This window comes from Nymphalis io, chromosome 6 (genome assembly GCF_905147045.1).
Source record: "Nymphalis io chromosome 6, ilAglIoxx1.1, whole genome shotgun sequence".
NCBI classification, from domain to species: Eukaryota; Metazoa; Arthropoda; class Insecta; order Lepidoptera; family Nymphalidae; genus Nymphalis; species Nymphalis io.
In genome coordinates this window covers 12,299,434-12,323,939 of record NC_065893.1, presented here as the reverse complement: position 1 = coordinate 12,323,939, position 24,506 = coordinate 12,299,434, and the positions used below count along the sequence as shown (strand labels likewise).

At 33.8% G+C, this 24,506-nt stretch overlaps 1 protein-coding gene across 2 annotated transcripts in view; it reads right to left on the bottom strand.

The window, feature by feature from the left end:
- Positions 1-252: 252 nt before the first annotated feature.
- The window catches only part of LOC126768930 (terminal nucleotidyltransferase 5C), a 226,821-nt gene continuing 202,567 nt past the window's right edge, over positions 253-24,506 (bottom strand). The window contains exons 1-3 of one of the 2 annotated variants that reach the window (XM_050487398.1): positions 20,440-20,700; positions 4,612-5,561; positions 253-4,463 (exon numbers count right to left, since the gene is read on the bottom strand). In XM_050487398.1, coding sequence (XP_050343355.1) covers positions 4,196-4,463; positions 4,612-5,561; positions 20,440-20,511 — 1,290 coding nt within the window. In that variant the 5' untranslated portion in view covers positions 20,512-20,700 and the 3' untranslated portion in view covers positions 253-4,195. Of the gene's footprint in view, positions 4,464-4,611; positions 5,562-20,439; positions 20,701-24,506 lie in introns of those variants that run through there. The other variant, XM_050487397.1, reaches the window with a different exon arrangement.

Here is a 24,506-nt window from a genome sequence, read left to right as displayed (position 1 = left end):
TAATCATGACATTTCGAAATAAAGTTTTTGTTTAAATATTATATAAAATATGATGATAAAATCTTGTTAAATTTTCATATTATGTTGTGAATAAATACAAGTCTTGTGGAGAGACATGACGTATAATAAAGCTGAGTATAGGGGTGACTATCTCTATCTGAATTTTCGTGTGTTTTAAGATGATTAAGGGATTTTTGTGGCTAACGTATATTTGTTTGGAATGTAGAAGGGATATGAAATGATACACAAAAGTCACTGTTTATCACTTTTTTATAATTTATTTTCACAACATTTTTTTTATTTAGTTTTCTGTAAAATTTACAATAGCTTAAAACTCTTCACAAATATATAGTAATCATTATGTAACCCAACAACAGCGTTGTCACGCTTCTCGTTACACGAAACAGGCAACTTGGAAGAGAAAAATAATAACTACAAATGTAAATATATTTGATAAAACTAATTAATAAGCTTATACAACGTAAGGCTTTATGTACTAGCGTCCCCTTAACTAGAGAGTCCGTTTGTCGCGAGATCGCTTTTAACATATGAGCGAGGATCGCAACATGGCGCTGTGGCACGTGTACTGCCAGCAACAAAAATCAACTTTTTTTTTCCATTGGTATTTTAATTAAAACATCATTATTCGTAAATTGAAATGATTTTTGCCGCTGATCGTACACTAAATATATCATGAGCCAAATAAAAAAATTTATTAATATTCTTAAAAATAAAAAATTTGAAATCTAAAATTTAAGCCATTTCGTGTTTTTCAATATAATATTCGACTCACGTATAATATACCAAAAATTACGTGAAATCAACAAGTTGTGTGATATTAAATAGATAAGTAGCCGATATGTTTTAACGTCTTTACGCAAATGCTCTTTCAATAAACATTTTTTTGTTCTTTACACTATAAAAGACTTTTTGTTCTGTAAACGTGATCGGTATTCATTTACGTAATATCGACGTCACTAGTTACATAGGTTTGACGTATGCTATGAGAATGTAGAATGAAATTCATTTTAATCTTGTTATTATTTCTTTAATAGGCATTGTTGAAATAATACCTTAATACTTTTGAAATAAGTTTTATAGCTTCAAGTGACAAAGGAAAAATAGTTTATCTAAATATGAACTGACAAATTTGAATATGAATTATCTGATTGTTCGAGTTTACAAATGTACATAAATAAATTAGAATTATCGTTATTTAATATCCCATTATTGTTGAATTCAAGTAATTTATAACAACGCTTATAATGTAAGACGCTTGTGTGATTATTTCTGTTTAAGCTCCAGTTCTTATCAAATAACAAAAGAATTTCATAATTCATAAACTTTTCATGCATTACATTTAAACATTATTTTTCAAAGAATACTAACGCTTAGCTAAATAATTACCAGTTCCTGTTTCTGAAACGTTGATCAAAGACTTAAATCTGAAAGCTCATTGGTCGATTATAGCGTCATCGAATGCCATCAACCAATGATCGTGCCGTAAATAATTTGACCTTGATCGGCGTTTCAGAAACTTGAGGTTGGTTTATGTTCCTGATACCGATGAATTAAATTTATTTTAAACGACTAAATAAGAACAAATTATACATAATTTTCGTCGTTTAAAAATAACTTTCGAGATGAACACACAAGCGTCAACGACCAATTCATAGAAATTATTAAAATATATTACTTTAAGGCTAGCTGAAAACTGTTGGTAACTACGGAAAAATAAAAACCTATTCTATATTGCAATGTCTCTCAATGAAATACATAAACATTAGACCGTCAGTGGAAACTATAAATCACAAAACGTTTACTGGTAAACATAACATGAATATGACCTCCGCATACAATCGGTTATATTTCGAAGTAATTAATGTTATTTTAAATTAACATACAAAATTATTAACCGACAAATTAATTTCTAGGTTTTATATTTCGTTATGTAAGTACAATTTTAAGATTTATAATTACACAAATGTATACTAAGGAAGCTTCATCGTTCATATAAGGAGGTAGTTAATAGTTAATGCCAATAACTGATCTTCTTTATAATCACAGGTTAACGAATTTAATTTCACAAGTTATATAGATGAAATCAAATGGTAGCCCGCTGCGGTAAAAAACGCGTAGTTTTATAAGATCTGCGGTTTGATTTAGATGCTGTGCGGATTAAAACAGCTTAACACAACTGAGTATTCCTTGTGAAATTAAACCTTCGTAAGTAGACAATAAAAATGATTTTAAAAACATGTCGAATTACAACTTGACGCCTGTCTCGATACGTATAACGAGCGACAATAAACATACGATCACTCTGAATAATGGAATATAGATTAATTTTCATATAATATTATGTACTTCATTTATATATAAGTACAACTTTCGAAAATATAAGTGAGTTTCATATAAAAAATGGATTTGATGACGTCCATACTTTTCTAGTGATGAAAATAATATTTGTATTTTTTTTCAGTAAATCGATTCTTAAGTTTTGTTTACCATAAGTATGGATAGATTTTGTTTTTATATGGTAAATGGATTGATATACAAATGCGACTTCGATGAAAAACATTTTTCGACAATAATTTCGAAGGCTAATAAAAATGAGATCTTAAATTTTGGTTCGTTAGTGAGCAAGTCTGAAATTCGTTCATTCATATTATTGTTCCGAAGTTATAAGACGATAAAACTACAAGCAGATTGTACTTGATTATTCCGGATACGTACAGCTTACACGAAAAACGTTTGTTTTAACATACACTTTGTTATATAATATAATACGCATTGGCAACTATATACGACATGGAACGGACACTTTCATTCGTATAACTATATATAATTAAAATACAATAATATAATATATCTCTATTGAATTAAACTATATAATAATGTTTATGTAATATTTATATAATGATCGACAACATTACATAAATTCTAAAACAATTAAATCACATTTTCTTCATACAATCTACTATTGTATTGAGACGCAATCAAAAAATTATTCTATGTACTCTGTTAGCTAAACTCTACTACATGTAAATGTTCTTAAAATATTTATATGGTGTATTAATATTAAGAGTGGACTTTAATATTGTACACACCTTAGTTATATATTTTTTTTGTTTTTTTTTTTTAATATTTTTTTTTTATATATTGTTTTAAATTATCTTACTTTGTTACTTCGTACGCCAAGCCGTATACAATACTAGAGCAATCATGAAACAGTATACATACAATTTTTCTGATTAATAAATTTAATAGTAAAATAGGTATATTTTAGTTATATCGTACCGAGGAACGGAACCTTCTGACCTATGTAGCGATTTCGTCGCTCGAAGCGGGTGCGAATACGAGTACGTAACACCGCGTCCGATTATAATTTACTTTCAAGATTTCTACAACATCATATCTTATGATTTTTTCCTAAAGTCCATTTCATAGGACCGAATTTATTTAGGTCTTAGTCTAAATTACTTTCTTTAATGCGCTCTTCTCTTGATTCTTTATCTTTTTCAGTCTATTTCCGCGGTTCTGTTTGAGAGAGACATGCCACTACAATGGAAACATCTTTACATACGAAGCTTAAAAATGAGTAACTAATCTTTTAAAAGGCAGACCACCGACTTGGCTTTACATCCTAACGTCGCGTACACCGTCGCGTGAAAATAATTTTCGTACTGCTAACATATTAATGTATCAACACGAAAGGAGTACGACTAGAAATTACCTCACGTATTGACTCTACATCGAGCGCTGATAATATGTATGTAGTTAGGTTTTGTAGCTCGATACTTTATGATTGGCAAACACGAATGTTGTCATTGTCCAGGAAATAAGACACGTGACATCACTAGAGGCGAACGATTACAAAACGACCATGCCTGTTTGCCGCATCACGAATTGACGAAAATTGATCAAAGTAGAGTGAGCAACATCAAATTGACGCAGAGCGAGTCGTCTCCACCGCTCGAGAGCGCTCCGACCACGCTCGCTTCTCACTAAATAATACCTCGGTCGCCCAGATCGAAAGGATACGAAGCGCTAAATCTCACATTATATACAATCGTACGCGCATACATAGCGTCGAATCATATATATACATATACCTTTATATTATATACATTTGGCACTAAATTCATCGTGGTTCGACTGCGAAGGAGAGGTCAGGCGGGCGCGGGGTCGGCGGTCACGCCGGGCACAGCGCGGGCCGGTAGCACTCGCAGCACGCGGCGCTGGCGCACGCGGCGCACGCGGCGCAGGCGGCGCACGCGGCGCACACGCACACGTAGTAGCCGGCCGGCGGCAGCGCGGCCATGGCGGGCAGCAGCAGCGGCGCGCGCGCGCACAGCTCGCGGCACGCCATTGCCTCGATCAGCGCCAGCGTCTGCCGCCGCTCGTGGCCCATCAGGCAGACGGTCGACTCCCGCACCACGCTGTGCAGCAACGTCAGGTACCTGTTGCGGGCAAATAATTTGTTTAAAACGTGTTCTTTTGGCTGGTTGTCTTTTGTATGGTAAACTCTATATTGACTATGTATTATTAATAGTATTATTGATTTTTTTTCAGGTTGATTGACATTACATTAAATTATTTATATTTTACCTGTGCTTTAGCGCCTCCTCATCTCGACCCACGAAGTGGTTCCGTAAGTAAGCCTCCAACTTCGCACGTTGCTGTCCGAGTTCCGGAAAGTCTATAAAGAATCTTGAGCACATATAGCGTTCAAGGGTTTTGATCTTGTCCGGTCGAGCCGGCCGGTATCCTTTGGCCAAAAGTGCACAGTACTTTAAGAGACCACCTCCGCGTATCTCTTCGGGTTGCCGCGTGGCGATCAACTTCTCTGATAAATGCATGAGTGCCTCACTGAAGTCGCCAAATACAGATTCACCGACGACGGTCGGATAGAAGTTTTCTCCAATAGGAAGCTGAGCGCATTCATGGAATGCGAGTAGAGAATCCAAAGCAATTTGGAACGAATCGACTGAGAATTCAAACTGTCGACGCATTGTATCAACAAACTTCAGTTCTACTGATTTGTGACCGCGCGAATTACCCAGTGAAATTAGTGACCAACGGTCACCGTCTGAGTTGACTCGGACCATTTTGGAAACGTAGGCTTCTTTTAACCCAGCCGGAGCGACGCGTCGACGAGGGTTCGTGGCCGGGAGAAGAGTCGAAAGATGTCCAAGAACTGCGGCCTTGACACGATCACAGTGACGTGCCGTCGGCAGCTCCGCAGTGAAAATGAGGTCGATATCGGAATAAGGTTGCGGGCGATCGGCTAGAACGTGACTAGCGGCGCCACCATTAAGACGCACGTCCCGGACAGCGACACCTGCCCCGCCTTCAGTCTGAGCGGCTTCGAGACGAGCCCTTACGCCCGCCACCAGCTCGCGCAGTCGGATGTGCAGAGTGGGGAAGTTGCCTCGGCCGTGTATAGAGACCACTTCGTCCATAACATCGTTAAGCCTTCGTACTTGTTCATAACTGAGCACAGCGTGGCGCTCACCGCCGCCGCAGCCTTCTTCTGAAGAGGTATAACTCGACTCGCTCTGTAACAAAAAAAATATAATATTATAAGTCGGCAATTAGTGTATGTATAGCAGTGAACATTTACGAATATTTAAAATTTTAATATTCGTTGTTGCGGTTTTAACTAAGTGTATAATAACTGGTACTGGTAAATTTGTGAGTCCAAAAAAGGTATCACTTCAATTTATTCTCACGTTCTTTAAGTGTTCTTCTACTAGAAAAAAAATATTAATAGAATTGTGACGTCATTGAGTTGTAAACAAAATGATAATTATTATCAGTGTCTTTTAATAAAACGGTACTGTTTCACATTCCAAATAAATATGTACTCATATTTTACTACATGAATTCTAACATACATCTGTTTTTTATGTTTTTTGCATTTTTTTATAGATCGTCATAAAATATTATTAAAATAATGAGTGCTCTCTTTTGTGTTATCTGTGATTACTTACCAACCTTGCTCGATATTACGGATAGTGCTCAATAAATTCATTATGCAACCTTGTAAATAATAAATTAATTAAATAAGTAAGATAGATATTTTAAAATCACGTTCGTTAAATAAATAATACTCTGCACACCTCTTTCGTGTTTTACACGATGATTTAAAAGCAGTCAAATAATAATTGATGATTGCTTCTCAAATTGCTTTGAGGAAAATATTCAAAACACTATTTTTTTTTAATCAACCATTGGCCTGTAACGGGCCGTTGTTTTTAGCGGGTATAAATTTCCTGTTTCCTTCTTATCGTTTAAAATCAGTCGTTTGGAGGTCGATTTCGAGCTTTGATTATGCAATCCAAGAATAAGTTTAATGGGTGAATTTCTTTTCAATGTCAGAATATGTAATATTGTAAACCTTGGCCTCTAATTTAATCGAGTTATTTACATTTTAAAATATTTGCAGCATAATCTTGATAATCTGATTATTATACTTTTAGATTTGTAGTTATTAGTCTCTTCTGATAATAGACAATGGCACTGTTTAAAGTAAGAACTATAATTCACTTTACCAATGCTTTCGACCATGGAATTTAAAAATTACATGGGTTTGAATGGTGAGCGAGCCAGTGTAATTACAGGCACAAGGGGCATAACATCTTATTCCCCAAGGTTGGTGGTGCATTAGCGATGTAGGCGATGGTTAACATTTCTTACAATGCCAATGTCTATGGACGTTGTGACCACTGACCATCATGTGGCCCATGTGCTCGTCAACCTACCTATACTATAAAAAAAAACCTTATGTCTGGCATTAAGTGTAATTACAGAGATAAGTAAAGAACATTCAAATGTCGAATATTATAGTTTGTACTTAAATAGTTTATGCATCTTATAACCTTTAAATATTAGAAAATTATAATATATTAGGTAGTGTTCTGAATATAATCATATTTATTACGGCAAAGGGTCATATTTGTAAAGTCGTCTTTACATTAATCAGGACCTATTTGACTAAATAAGTGCAAAGGTTCACAAGGTTGTGCGCATCTGCTGCAAGGAGGTTGCATGAATCATTCGTGAAACTAAAACTACTCACTTCAAAACATTTGTTGCCGTTTGAGTCAAAATAATTTGAATAAAAGATAGCAGCCACATTTCAATTTAAATTTAGAATTTCTAAGTGGAATAGTGTTAAGTAAAAGGGTTGGTTTTTTGAGATGGAACAATAAGAGCCGCGAGTATTATTGTTTCAGTCAAAACCGTCTTGGGAGAATGGTACATTTTTAGGGCAAACTATATTATGATGATGGACAGTGCTTTTCTTGATTCAGGCCAAGTAATTATAAAGTATAAAAAATCTCTTTTATTGTTTGTTGTAAAATCTATTCTCAGAAATGATAATCAAAGAGAAGTGAACAATGTAGGTCACTCGAGTGGCCTTTGATAAAAATGACATTCAAGACAAAATGTACTATATGCCAGTTTTTTTAATTATATGCAAAGTTAGACTTGATATTCTGACTGTAATATTGAACGCTCATTAGTCGAGCAATTGCCGTTCAGATTATCTTCAAGCTAAGTTACATTCTGTTTGGGTAATACTTGATAATATTGAAGTAATAATGTATGTATATGTATAACATCTTATATCCTCAGTTTAACTATTATATCGATATGTAGACACGAATTGAATCGCAGGTATGGCTTGTCATGTATAAAAATCATGTTCTAAAAATAGTTTCATTTATCACGCACATTGAATTGGGTAAAGGAGCGTTAGCACTGTTAGCGTTTATATATGTCACACACGAGTCACTCTTGTACGTAAAATATGGTATATTCAGTTCTACATCTACCACTAGTGTTCTAGTTGATTTATCATTATTAAAAAGATTAAAAATATCAATTTATGTTAATGTATTTTTAGTTTAAGTGGAGGCATAGATTTTTTAAATTTTTTTTATTGCATAGGTAGGCTGACGAGAATATGGGCCACCTGATGGTAAGTGGTCACCAACGCTCATAGACATTGGCATCGTAAGAAATATTAACCATCTATTACATCGCCAATGCGCCATCAACCTTGGGAATTAAGATGTTATATCCCTTGTGCCTGTAATTACACTGGCTCGCTCATCCTTCAAACCGGAACCCAACCATACCAAGTACTGCTGTTTTGCGGTAGAATATCTGATGAATAGATGGCATTTACCCAGACGAGCTTGCACAAAGCCCTACCACTTGTAAAAATGAAATGTCAAAGCTATGTTATGTTAACGTTTCAAAATTCAATGAAAGACAATATGCACGCGTTGATAGGCCAGCTCATGTTAATGCAGCATAACTAAAAATTGGCGCACTAAAATTTTTGAAATATTTTCATTTTCTTTAGCTACGTAACAATAAGTATGTAAAAATGTCGTAATTTCAGTTATTTTTCTTGATACTAATGACTATTTTCTAGTGTCATGACGTAAATATAATGCAAGTGGAGATTTAGAGACTGACGTCTAAGAATGGACAAGCGAAATGAAGCCGGACGACTGATAAGTACGTGTAGAAATACCAAGAGATTTATTAACATACATATATATACAAGCTGAATGATGTTATGGACATGTCTTATATACATAGGTATGTTGTTATTACGATGGAACTAACTAATTAACCTGTTTGCACATCTTAGTCCTATCATATCTTAACCCACGAAATACACATCATTCATAAGAATATGGTAAAAGCGGGACACTGACGAGAATTATGCACTTAATTATGTACGGCTAACATTAAACTTCTGGAATATGTAGCGTGTACTAGTAAGTGGTGTACTTAGATTTAGTTTGGCAACTAAATGAACCAAATGTTTCGTTGGTCAAGAAGCTTGAAGAAACTAGATTTCGAGTTCCACTTTCAAACCCTGGGATGGGTCGTGAAAAGCTTTTTCAGCGGCAGTTCCGATTTCAACAGTTGGAACTGCTACATATCCGTGCCTCGGAAAGCATATAAAGCGTTGATTCTGCCATGTCTATATCCGGTCGTATAGCAGTCTCATGGGACTATAAGATTGAGGCAATAATGTGCAATTTTCTATACGAAAACTTTTGTGAACAAATAATTCGTTTCAGTCGTTTTTTTTATAGAATAGGTACAATACAATACAAAGTACTGCTTTTTTGCGGTAGAATACCTGATGAGTGGGTGGTACCTACCCAGACGAGCTTGCACAAAGCACTACCAACTATTTACGTATTTACTCTTTATTTATTTTAAATTGTAAAGCAAAATTAATGATGATTTTTTTGTCACTGAGGAGTAAGGCAGTTAGCTTGTATGTTATACATATCGCTTAGTTATATAACTGGTGGTAGGGCTTTGTGAAATACGACATAAGAACGACAACATAACGACGGATCATCATTAATTTGGAAAATGGGCATTAATTACGTAAATAATTTACATTTTCAATACCACACATAACAATTATCAATCATTTAAAGCGATTCATCACAATTATCTTATTAGTAAATAAGGCCACTTTATACGGGATCTATTTTGCCAAACGAAGTTTATTTGTTTATTATCTCCATTGAACATTAAATTAAATAGTCTGAATTATATTTTTTTATTTTCGCCGGAATTCAGTGACATAACGATTTATTTATTTAAAGTTTTAGCACCTAGCGGTATCAGTTATCGCTTATATTGACACCGTAACTTTACCGATCATGAACTTCGTGTTTTGCGTGCGAACAGTAAAGTGCGAGCGCGGAACAACAATGTGATATATTTCCAAACAATGCTTACACCAGCTCGCAGGTTAATGCCCTGTGTAGTAACATTTAATGAAAGCGAACGTTGATATATTATAACGTGAAATATATCGATATTAAAAATAATTCAATTCTTATAATTCAATTTTGAATTAACAACACCATAACCTTTTTTAATATTAAAAAAAAATTATGTTATAGATAGGCGGTCGGGCAAATGGGTTACATGATGGTATGTGATCACTACCGTCCATAGAAATTGACGATGTAAGAAATATTAACTATTCCAGACATTACCAATGCGCCACTTTTGGTTGAGTTTATTTTTATTTAAGCAAACTTAATTTCCACGCAGCATTTATCATATACGAAATATTTCGTCATTTATTTGAAATGAATTCTTTGCATGAAATAATCATTTAAATTCTTTCAAGTGTAAGTATATGTTATAAATATATAATAATGATAAAAAACACAGAAACTTGAAAACTCTTATGGTATTTGTAAGTTTAGTTAGTAAACTAACTAAAACGCTTGCGTTAGGAAGTTAGGTAAACTTACTTGCCTAGTTCAGACCTTCTCGGTTTTGCAAGTCTGGAGGAGGTTGCAACATATGAGGGTAGGCAGAAGTTTATATATACGTTATAATTATGTATGTAGTATAAAACAAATATAATATCCACGTGACGAGACCATCGCGTAGTTGTTCGTTTTTTTTTATTATTTTCTTTTTTGTATCTCCTCAGAGGTGTTGTCCAACCGTCTCTTTATTATATCTTGTCTATATATTGATTTCAAGCCGAGATGGCCTAGTGGTAAGAACGCGTGAATCTTAACCGATCGTGGGTTCAAGCCCGGGCAAGCACCACTGAATTTTCATGTGCTTAATTTGTGTTTATAATTCATCTCGTGCTTAACGGTGAAGGAAAACATCGTGAGGAAACCTGCATGTGTCTAATTTCATTGAAATTCTGCCACATGTGTATTCTACCAACCTGCATTGGAGCAGCGTGGTGGAATAAGCTCCAAACCTTCTCCTCAAAAGGGAGACGAGGCCTTAGCCCAGCAGTGGGACATTAACAGGCTGTTACTGTTTTATATTGATTTTAATTTGTTTTATTTCCATGCAGCATCATAATTTAGATGTTAGAATTTAAGTATGGATTTGTTACTTTAAAAAGTGTAAATATCTTTATTCAGTATAGAAACTTTGATTTATAAGCGTCAAGAAGTCTAGCAGAAGAACCGAAATATTTCTTACTTTGTGAACATTCTACATTGATAATGATAATATCCTACTTACCGATTAAGCTTCAGAGGTCGTTATCAACGGATACTATCAAATGTACGAGAATTTGCGCAAATAGCTGCATTATCTATTTCCTAACCCTCACAGTCCAATGGGACCGCAACCTAATACGATCTAAGAAGCAGTGCTTTTCTGTACTCTACAGGAACTCTTTTCATTATTCACCCGTGAAATGTTGATAACCGACTTATAGTGATGTACTATTTTGATTCGTGTATTCCTTGAAATTTTATAATTAATATGGTGAATGTCGCATATAACTCTCTGACGTTTCACAACCATTTTCTGCGGTAACATTCAGGTTTGTTTTTACGCTCTACTGGCGTAGAATTAATTACTAAGTTATTTCGAGAATCGCGATACAATTTGTAGCCGCTTATTTCTAACTGCAAACTGATTTTCAGTATGCGTTTGACAATAAAATCCGCTAACTTTTATTTGTCGGAACAAATATTCCGAAAAAGTTAGCTACACCACTACACGATCGAGGCAGTACAGACCTCATATTTAAAATAAATATAATAAAACATTTGGTATGAATCAAAATGGCAACGATGAAGAGTCACCTCTGTGTCATAGAGATTAGATATACAATGAATGTTTGTAATAATAATAATAAAATATAGTCTTAATTAGGTTTCCAGATTATTTATGTATTTTCCTTAAAACATGTCTATTGCTTAATGTAAATGACGTTCTTCTGGCCAGAAATCTGCCACGTTATTATTCTAAGACTAGCCATCTGCGCAGGAGGCATCAAACTGTGCAAGGGAGCGAGCAAGCATAGGTGCGCACTTTATTGCCTCAGTCACATAGCCCGCCATCAGACACGAACGGAGAGGAACTGGGGAAGATAGACAGCTTGAAGAGCTTGGCCAGACACGAGGGTGTAACAGAGCTAACATTTCGTTAACATTTCATCGAGGTACCTCGTGCCTACTTTTAAATTTAGAAAATAAAACGTACGTCATAACATTTATATTCGCCGGGATGGCAAATGACTCTACTCCATCTGATGGTAAGTGGTAGTAGAGTCCAAACGCGACGACGGCCAGTACAGTCAGGAAGAATGTTCTGTACTAGCCGTATACGGGCCTTGCCGACCCGCAAGATGCCTCTTCACGCCTCGTTTGAAGGAACCCGGGTTGTAAGAGGAATGGAACACGTGAGCTGGTAAGGAATTCCATTTTTTGGTAGTGCGACAAAGAAAGGAGTTACCAAATTTCTTTGTGCGGGATGGAATTGATGTCACAGTTAGGCGGTGACATCGAGAACCAGCTCTTAGACTTAAGAAGGAAGGGGGAAGCAGGAATTAGAGAGAATAATTCCTCAGAGCACTCGCCGTGATACAGTCGATAGAAAGCGCTCAGTGCTGCTATCTCACGACGCAATTGTAAAGGTTCAAGGGTGTTTGTGACCTTTACGTTGCCAATAATTCGTACTGCAATTCGCTGCAACCGGTCCAAGGCCTCCAGTAGGTACTTAGCGGAGCCATCCCAAAGGTGCGAGCAATATTCAACGCAAGACCGTACCTATGTTTTGTATAACAGGCACAGTTGTTGTAGCGTGAAAAAACGCCGCACCTTGTTCAGAACTCCGAGTTTCCGTGAAGCTGTTTTTATAATAGCCACGATGTAATCCCTTGGACTAAGGTCGCAGCGAACGTCCATCCCCAGCATGGCGATTTTGCTTTGTATCATCAGCGGTGTGCCACAGAGGGAAGGATGAGGGTATAATGGTGACTTTTTCGATGACTATGAGAGCGCATACCTGTGTTTTCTTGGCATTAAACTCAACAAGATTATCAGAACCCTATTTGGCGATGAGCTATAACGTCCTATCGAGTTCAATGACAAGATTCTCCCGCCTCTCCTCAGTTTCCGCCCGCCCAGCCACTGCGCGTCCGTGGTATCCACCATGCACTGTACTATCATCTGCATAGCAATGTATGTTCCCAAGAGAAAGCATATCATTGATATCCAAAAGAAAGAGTATGGGAGATAGCACAGATCCCTGCGCTAATTAAGGCTGAGACAATAACATAACATCAGCGATTTACATATACAAGCTAACTGACTTACTCCTGAGTGACAAAAAATCCTCATTACTTTTGCTTTATAATTTAAAATAAATAAAGAGCAAATACGTAAATAGTTGGTAGGGCTTTGTGCAAGCTCGTCTGGGTAGGTACCACCCACTCATCAGATATTCTACCGCAAAACAGCAGTACCTGGTATTGTTATGTTAAGGTTGGTAAGCGATGGTTAATATTTCTTAGAATGCCAATGTCTAAGGGCGTTGGTGGCCCATATGCTCATTCGCCTTACTATTCTATGAAAAAAAAAAAAACATATGCTTATTTTATAGATATGAAAGAAAGTGTTCACTGCGCAATTCGTTGATAAGATATACTTTATTATTGAGATTATAAAACTAATACATGATAATGGAAATAATAAAATATTTACTTTTGAAAGTATAAAAATAATAATAATATTAAGAGGTTCGAAATTTCGATTCAAAGGGGAAATGCTGCTAGCATTCTACGCGGTCACGATTTGATGATTCTTATATTTTATTTGTGTATATTTAAGTCAGCGAAACGAAAACACATGGAAAATTAATCCGTATATTTTCAACGTGCTATTATCAATACAAACAATTGATATCTATATATGTTAAGTATCATACAGGTTGTAAACAACACGCGTTAACAATAGATACCACCATCAAGCGTTTAAAGCGCTGTCACGATTTTGATTATTGTCAAAACAAGATCTCTTGGCCTTATAAGATCGAACCATTGTCTAAATAATGTAGATACAGATGATGTAAAGTTGTTCTTATTCAAATACAATATATATTATATTTTTTTCGTTTAGGTATTTTAACCATTTATAAAGCCTAAAGTTAAAAGGTTTTAAACTTAAATATTTAAGGAAATGTACAAAACTTATAATACCTATTTTAAATGTCAAAATATCTTTCCCTACATAAAAATGATTTCATTTATCTTTTTAATAGTTCTTATCGATATAGTTAAATAATAACTGAAGTTTCTATACAAATGTCCAACGAAAACCGATAAAAAATATTATCAACAACCATAAAAGTCAATTACCGACGTTGATTTTTTTTCTACATAATTCAATTACCAACTCGATACGTACCTACTGCGTACATATGTACAATTTGTCGCGAAATCAATAGAACGAACGGAAAACCTTCAATAGCTTAGATTGCATTTGTTGAATATTTATGTTAAACGATGTTTTTACTAGACGGAGTGTCGTGTGATCATTTCACGCTTTACGCACCCGAATATCACCTATTACTTATTATATTCGTATTGTAAATTCCGATTTCGACAAAATGGCGGCATCTGTCAAAATTCGCGCTGACCTTGACGATCGCGTGATCGTGCTCTCGCGCTAAAAACAAAAGATAAGAAACAAAAGTATCAATATTATGTAACTTTATGCTTCTCGGATATCCGTAATCGAGGCCGATACGCGAATGCTTTACCGAGTTAATTTAAAACAATAATTTAATTTGGAACGATGCTTTCGATTTCGACAGACTCAATTTGCGTTCAAATGTTACTGACGCCGTCTGGAATGCAGACGATAAAGGTCATCGTTACAAGTCATTCAAGAATCCGATTTAAAAAAAACAAACGATAGAAGTGATTCGAAATTTAAAATAAACATAATTGTGTTAACAAAGGAACAATCCAATCGGTATGTCATAAAATCGAAGTCGGTAAGTTACGGCTTACGTTTCTTTACACGTTATTCACAACCCACATCTAGACGAACGTACTTTCGATTTCGTGAGGCCGATAATTAGCATGGCCTCGGCGTACGTGCGCTGCGTAACACGGAACGGAACTAGCTCGAGTCGCGGGATTCGTCGCCGTCGCGTACGAACGCAGTCGCGGGAAGGAATCCATTTTCACTTTCTTTTAAATTATTTGAACAACGTTCTAAATTCGAATAGTAGACTGATTAATATTGCAAAGGAATGTACTTGCAACATTGTAGTTTTAAAACAGTAAGCGCTGATGTACATACATAAACAAAAAATATATATTTAATAGCATTAAAAATTGCGTTACATCAAATTTTGTTCGTTTCAAAATTAGAAACAATGTACTTAATTTCATTAAATTAATATACTGAAAAGTGCTTCATTACGTATAGTTAAGTAAATTTAATTGATTGCTGTAGTTATAAAGCATTGCCGTAAATCTTCTATCTGCGTAAATTGCAATTTTGTTATAAATTTATTATTCTTATTCGGCTCATAAATATAATTAGAAATTACAGAGTCAAAAGTAATGTAAGTCCGTTTGAATAATAATAGTTTGATTAAGTTATTTATAATATATGCCTAATTAAGCTGAGAGAAAGCACCTATTATTTACATTCTAAAATAAAACGTAAATTCAAACAAAACTGATGTGTTAAATGAAAAAAAAATACATTATCATATAAATTACAATGCGATTTCATCTTAATTAATTAATTATTTCCACGCGTGTACGTGTCAGTAACCTATGACTTTTAGTATATAATACATTTGACCGTAAACTATAGTTCATACAACACAATAACACTGGTCATTTATAAAAGAATATATAAAAAAAAAACAATAATATAAATGTTATATTATTCAAATGATTCAACGTTCTTTTCGGATATTACATCATATAATTTCCATACAAGTTTTTATAATCATCGCTGACGAGTTCGTCACGCGAATATAGCGTATATTATGATTGACTTTACGTTCATATTTAAGTAACATCAAGAATTAAATTGAATTAGCGAATCTGATTAACATATAGTAATAATAGCAGCGAAGCTTTGTAAATAAAAATGACCGTTGTCCTGTTAGAAATTAGGTTCTAAATCATTTATTTGATAGCAAAGAAAGACACAAATAAAGAGTGAGTAGCTGAAGTTATATTTGGTGACGATCACAAGGACACGTGAAGGACAGTAATATTTTACGTTACTTTTAAAAAACAGACTAACAAACCGTTTTAGAATATTATATTTGGTTCATAAAATATATGATATGCGATAACATTCATAAAAATAAAAAAGAGGTTTTATTTTTATTAATTGTTTTATCGATTATTAATTTAAAAAAAAAATCATTTGAATTTAAACGAGTTTTAAACTTAAAGGACGTTTAGTAATCAAAGGTAAATCGCTATTATGTGGATCAAGTTCATGCAATTTGAATATTAGATACATTGATAATGTTGCAACGGAATGCCCTTACTGTATCAAGGGCTTTATCGAGGAAAATCGACGAATCGCGCGGGACGCATACTAACTCCGTCCTACAGTTCCCCGTGAGGCAACAGCTGTTTTACGTAAATCTTATTGACATTTCAAGTATGAACGTAGCTCGATGATTATGATTTTTATAAGTAAATTTACTACAACAACAAGACGACATTTATCGTCTATAAGGCTAAATAACATTAGTATGTCCCAGTTTAAAGGGTGAGTAAGCCAGTGTAATTATAGACACAAGACAAAACTCCTTAGTTAATCACCTCTCATTAAAATAAAAAATATTTAAAACGCTTCTTATGTAAGCACAACGCCATCTATGTTAAGATATTTTGTTGTTTACGCATTAATCACAGCAATACCCAAATACAATGAACGATACAGTTTTTAATAGGGAAGCTATTAAAGAGATTGTATTAATTATGAAATATGGTCAAGGCGAAGTTGTATTTTAATATGCGGAAAACATTATTAACATACTCAATCAGTAATAAAAAATTAATAGCAGCTAGGTACTTACGTTTAAATGTATTTACTAAAAAAGACAACTAAATTGAAACAATGGTTCGACATTTAATTAATAAATATAGAAAAGTAAATACTATTGTTAAGTAATTACTTTAAAATACAATCCTTTATATTTATCCATAAAGCCTGCAACATACAGGAAACAATGAACAAACATAAGAATTTGTAATCTTTCGATAATATTTTAATTACTACAGTTATTGTTTCGTTAAAAGCACGACTTATTTAAAAATTTTATATTAGGTAATATAGTTGTATTAATTTAAAGCTTTACTTATATAAAATGATATTATTTACAGTCGTTAAGGCGAAACGTGTAACATGTAACACACGCGACATTGAGTTACAAAACGACCCACATACCAAGCTCATCCTGTATATTAGAAAATGCTACACTTGCCGTCAAGGATGCCGCGATCACGACTCGACTTTAGAATTAATAATTTTCGTTACAACCTCAAATTCTTTAGACAGCTGCAAGTAGAGGTCAACTTTGTTGCTATTTTTTTGCCGCTCTTTGTTCAATTATAAACTAGTTGTAATATTTATTATTGCGTTGCAAGGCCGATGTAATTTTCGTTATAATAATCTGCGTATTTTATTGCGCAAAGTTTTTTTAATCTCAAACTAAATGATATAGTTTATAATACGTTTAATATACATTAAAATGAAAAAAAAAAACAGAGTAGATTATTAATTGGTTGAATGGAAAGTTTACGTGATTATCCTTTAACGATACATTTTCGATTTTCTTGTAGATGTGTCAGGAGTATATATATATTATAAATTATATACATTGTTAAGATATATCTATAGTCTCGTTATAGAAAACGTTGAATTTATGCATGCGTTTGAGTAAATTAAACCAAATTAATACAAAGAATCCTTTGTCGATCGGAGCATGCGCGGTGCGCGTGCGTCTAGCTGAGTCCGGCGAAAACATTGCGTGAGCGACTCGATTGGCATTTAGTCGTCGAGGAATTCGCACTACTCTGCGAATTCTAATACAATGCCTAAATTGGTGTTAAAATCTCGATTTACTCTGAAATTGAATCACATGTACAATTATATATATGTGATGTTTTTCAATTGTTTCAGTTTTTTTTAACTTGTTTAAAAGGCAAAGATATCTTAAACTTTGTTTATTTTTAAACGGTAAAGAATGAAACAGAATAAAAGATAACTTCTAATAAATATTATGTATAAATAACAACTTTGTAAGTAGAGAAATTATGTATTTAATTAATAAAATCATATAAATGAAAAGTAGGTGCCAACCCTACCATTCCAGCATACAGGATGCCCTAATTATCATTGAATCGAAATCATATAACAAATGTCATGATCATTACGAAACTCGCGCAATAAAAGAAGCATATCTACATATTATATATTTCTCGTTCTATTATTCAAATTTTATTATTCTATTGATAGTTTTATTGTTTACGTTCAATAATAAAAATTAGCTTTTTAATTTATAATATTTTGATTAAATTGGCTTATATATTAATGTATGAGGCCTTTTTAAAGCTATAGTGTATTCTTTGTGAATAATATGTCGATATAAAGCCGTGAATAACACAATACTTATTTATGATCGCAATTTCAATTAAATAGTTAATTACTATTTAATTGAATTTATACTATATTAAAAAGTTCTAGAATTTACTTATTCCGAACCATTTACACAGCGATTATCTAGGTGATAACAGCAATTAGATCAGACATTGTATGGACGTAGTTGAAAAAAAAAACTATTTGTCTTATAAATATTCTAAAAATAATTATATTTATTTCATAGTTTATTTCGTGATGCAACTTAAAACAATAAAAAAATTTAAGCAATTATTTAAATTTTTGTTGCAACAAGAAAAAGAATAAAATAAGCAATAAATTCAAAGCGAGGCATGATTATTTGCAAAAAACGGCAACTACATCAATAAATATTTCAATAAATAACGTAAAAAAATAAATTAAATATAACGTAACGGCTAAATAAAATGTAAAAAATACTCTTAATAAATTAGTAAATCACATTTATTAAATAAAAAAAATAATTGATAGCAACACTGATAGCATGCATCGTTGCGGTATTTGCGGGTTCTCACGTACCAATTCTTGTCTATAGCAATCGTATCACAAACAACTGATAAGGGTAACGCTTCCGTCGCCGAGCGGTTGAAAATTTCACCGTGTGAATAGAAATTGTTCCGAATACAAATTGAATGACAATCGTCATTGTAATCAATTAATAGGTCCACCCATATCGACTTTGGTGCCGATTTTTATATCTGCAGCAGATTTACTGCGAGATAATTGTACAGTACAGTAACAGCCTGTTAATGTCCCACTGCTGGGCTAAGGCCTCCTCTTATTTTTGAGGAGAAGGTTTGGAGCTTATTCCACCACGCTGCTCCAATGCGGGTTGGTAGAATACAAATGGTGCAGAATTTCAATGAAATTAGACATATGCAGGTTTCCTCACGATGTTTTCCTTCACCGTCAAGCACGAGATGAATTATAAACACAAATTAAGCACATGAAAATTCAGTGGTGCTTGCTCGGGTTTGAACCCACGATCATCGGTTAAGATTCACGCGTTCTAACCACTAGGCCATCTCGGCTCGGAGATAATTGTACCTGATCATTTATTATTTTTAATATATTACTTATTTTATTAACCCATATCTGCCCAATGGGCTGTTTTCGACTCAATGAAAAAAAAAAACATTCGAGAACTAAGAAACTTGTGTCAATTATTAAAATCGTTGTTAAATAAATTCTGATTACCATACTCATATTTACCATTTTACGATTTGACTCACTAATTGTCATCTACCTTCATAAAAATATATAATAGAAATGTATATCACTATTTTTTTACATTTATATTTTCGTTATATCGTTAAACGTTGATCAGGAACATATGAAAGAAGTTAAAAGTTGAATAAATTTTGTAATATCATTTTTTAATAAGAACAACAATTCCTGTAACACGACTTTACATTATATATTAGGTAAAAAACATATCGTGGCAAACATACATAAACCGTTATAAATCGCTAATCAATTGTATTCGAATTGTGAAGGAAACATTTTTTTTATTTAATCGAATTAATGCGCGTTAATTGAAATAAAAAAAAAACGATCAATCAATTCAAAGAAACAAGCAATATTAAATACAATGGCTATCACTAGAGTATTACGAATACCGTTTTAAAATCAGTAAAATTAAAAAGAAATAGTTATTTAGACATTAGCGTCGCGTTAGCGAACGAAATATTTCATTAATAAGATAAATATTCATGAATGCTTTATGTAAAGAGTAGAAATCAATTCCATTCCGAAATCATCATAGATATTACATATAACATCGCGATCCGAACAGCGTATCGTAAAAGCGCATATTTTCAATTTACGCGAGATCCCGTGACGAGTCATCGGTCTACCCACGCACGCTAAATAAAGCGAGAATTTTTCTTTAGCACGACACCGCCGCTGGACCCAAGCCATACCCTGACATCACATGATTTACCTTCATATCGTCGAGCATATCACAGGCAGAGATGAGGGACGCGGTGTCCGGAGTCACTTTTATAACGCCCATCGTGGCTGATATCACTTCGGGAGTTAACACACGGAGGACCGAATGGACCGTTTACGTGCGATGGTAACGTCCCGTACGATAGTTCAACAGTTAGTTATTTTACTCTAAGAGTTACGCGGGGTCTGTTTTAGGAACACAGTGCGCGAGACGTACTCACGCAGTGACCGAGCCGCGTGGACTAAAGCGAACGCCGGCTTCAATGCGACTTGCGGCTCACGAGTGAAAGGGTCGTGACGTCACTAGCGATAACGCGTTTCCCCCACAACTTGTTGCTATAATTTCTGTCTCATTCTTTCTAATATCAATCGACATATTTCTATTTCTCTCGAGACTTGACAGTTCGTTTAGTTCTACGTATTTGTCGACTCTAGTACTCGGCGTGTAGTTATCATTTTACAAATACATTTAACACGATTTTAAAATGAGAATAAAACTAAAACTGAAGGTCAATAAAAACGAATAGTAAAAAAATTTTGATTTCTATATAATACTACGTGTAAGCTTAGGTCTACGGGCACGTAGCCCTATAGGATATTACGTAGGCAGTGACGTAGCCGTTGCTACGCAACAGGATGCTAATAGGCTATAAATTAGACGGTTCTTTCGTTACTATGTAGTTAAAATGTACTAAAGTTAGCTTATTGGATAGAATAAAATGATTATCATATCAAATATATGAAATATTCTAATCTATGAAGCTAGATAAAGCTAGACTACTTTATATTATGGGGATTTCCCTTACAAAAAGTAAAATTGAATATAAGAAAAACATTTTATTTTAAATATAATATAATATGGTTGGTTACAAGAAAAGTTTTTATTTATTACTCTTAAATCATACCCAGCCTACAATTAACACAAAACTTTACATCGTATTTTTGTATATTGTGTATATGCTTGAAAGTGCAAAATGAAAGGACTTGGATCGGATCCTTTTATTGCACTGAGTGACCTCCGGGTATTCTGATTGTTGTAAGTGTAACCGGTTCTAAGTGATCCGGTTTTGATAAAACTCCTGACACAGTATAAGCTGTGATTATAACCAGATCGTGCGACATTAAAAATAATTAAAAGTGCAACTATAAAAATGTATTTCTGGCTTTCGGAAACCTTGGCCAAGCTATCGAGCTATCAAACCAAAGTATCAAAAAATTTCCTATAAAATATTTATTAAGATAGATACCGAATGATTGTTCAAACCAGACGAAGTCGGGGCGGACGGTAGTGATATAAAATAAATAATACCTACTAAGTAAGTGAAAAGCACAATTGTAATTATTATATCAAGGCACTGTGCAAACGTTAAAGACCTGTTTCACACTTGTAATGATAATTTCAGTTCATTACAGTTATGTACATTGAAAATGGTCTTTATATGTACTTTTGAATATTAATACCATTGTTTTATAATAAAAGATGAATTTTATGTGTTATTTATTTCTTTTATTTTGTATTTCAATCATACAATAATTAAAAAAGAACATTTTTTATTGCAAATCCATGATATTGAATGCAACGTTGACTACGATAAAATAATAGCCATACATTCAGATCTCAAACCAAAAAAACAATACTCCAACATATTAAACCCAGACTCATTGCTGTATCTGGGACTTGCTTATCGTTTGCAGATCTGTTTGCCTATTGGCAACGGTCTCCTCAAACCTTTTCCATTCTGACCTTTCTTGTGCCACTCTGTTCCACGTAACTCCTGCTACCTGTCTAATATCCTCATCCCATCTTTTTAGTGGTCTACCTTTCTTCCTTTTACCTTCTCTGGGGTACCATCTTGTAACTTTTCTTGTCCATTTATCGTGACCTCTTACCATATGTCCTGCCCATCTCCATTTAAGTCTTCTGATTTTCAGTCTGACATCTATAGTTTTTGTTTTATTTCTGATAACACAGTTTTACAGTCTATCGGATTTCTTAACGTTCAGAATACTCCTTTCCATTGCATACTGGCATGTTGCAAGTTTGTTTGTCAATCCCTGGGTTGAGGCCAAAGTTGGCAACCATACATAAGAACAGGTAGTATGCAGGTGTTAAATAGATTGTTTTTTAGTTTTATATGAAGTTTTTTGTCTTTCATAGTCTCTCTCAAGCTCCAATATCTCCTCCATCCGTTTGTGATTCTCCTCTCAATTTCTTGGCGCATAGAATCTTTTTGAGTAATTATCTGTCCCAGATAGATTTACTCATCGGTATACTCTAAGCGTTTTTGTTTCCATTTGTCACTACTCTAGTTTTATCCGGATTTAGTTTTAACTACTATAGTGTAGACTACGAAAGTGTAGCTATATAATTACTGATTGTAAGAGTAATAAGACTTCTTTTTTTATAGTATAGGTAGGCGGACGAGCATATGGGCCACCTGATGGTAAGTGGTCATTAACATCCATAGACATTGACATTGTAAGAAATGTTAACCATCGTTCACATCGCCAATGCGCCACCAACCTTGGGAACTAAGATACTATGTCCCTTGTGCATGGAATTACACTGGCTCACTCACCCTTCAAACCGGAACACAACAATATCAAGTATTGCGGTTTTGCGGTAGAATATCTGATAAGTGGGTGGTACCTACCCAGACGAGCTTGCACAAAGCCCTACCACCAGTTAAAACTTCAAACGTTGCTATATGTAACGTTTGAGTAAAGCATTTCTAACGCAAAAAGTTATTCTTCAACTGAGTTGTTAACTCTTATTAATTTATTTATATATAATTATTTATTCATTATTATTGAGAGTAGGATAGATAAGTCAACTAATAGCAGATTTGTGATGGTCACTGGCTCATTGGCATTGAAAGCGGCTTCATTGCCAAGGCACTGCCAAACCAAACAGTTAGGTATGTCTCCCTTATCTATTATTACGTTAGATTACTACTACACTACAGAGCGTTACTTGGCACATAAATATCTGGTTAGTAAAATAATCTTTAGCAAATATCAAAATTTTAACGTTATGAATTCGACTTTAGGCTTTTATAAATAAATGTTGGACCTTCTTATCGAAATTATTTAATTCTTTGCTGAAGGCACTAACTCTTGCATAGATTATATTAATAAGTATAGTAATAAGTGTGTATTTTAGTTATTAAATAAACGGTGACTAATGTCCTTAACCTTTATGCGCGTGCGACGGTTATTTTAGACTTACACAACACGACCATCACAGTGTAGTGTTTAGAACTGAGGGTCGAGCGTACAAATCCTGGACATTTTTATATTTTTATTTAATGGAATGTAAAGAGTAATTTATATTTTAGTATTGAGATAAAAAATAGTATTATATAAACCGTTATTATACCGTTGTTTTATATAAATCATTTTTTTTCCTCAGTGTTATAAAGAATATTTAACGACTTCAAATAATGGGATCAGGGCTAGAGAACGATGATTGTTAAAAACCTTCAGTTAATATTAGGTAATCAGGGTAGATTCCACCTGTCAAACTGCAATACTTCGTGTTATGTTCCGGTTTGAAAGTGAGCCAGTGTAATTTAAGACAAAAGAGACATAACATCTTTTGTGTTGTATTGATGATGTTAGGAACGGTAAATATTTCTTATGTTCAACTGCCCTAAGTGATCCATTTGACTAATTGTCTTCTTATTTTAAATTAAAATACAATATTTATATATTTTTTTAATTAAGATAATTAGTGTATTTTGTCATTCATCATTTATGCGAATCAATAAAGTTTCATGGCAGTGATGACAAATCTACTCGTGATTTAACAAAAAATAAATGTTTAAAAGTCAAATTTGTTTACGTGCGTATGTTATTTAAGTAATTATTTTTGTAAAGCGGTTGACGATATGATTGATGCGTACAAATTTTAAGTAATTGTTATGCTAAACATATATTTTATACTTTGAATTGTAACGTTAATTTCAATACATATTCATAATTATGCTAGAAAGAATATTCGAGGAAATGATACAATCAACTAGGATGTTGATTTGAGCAATCATTCATTTTATTTAT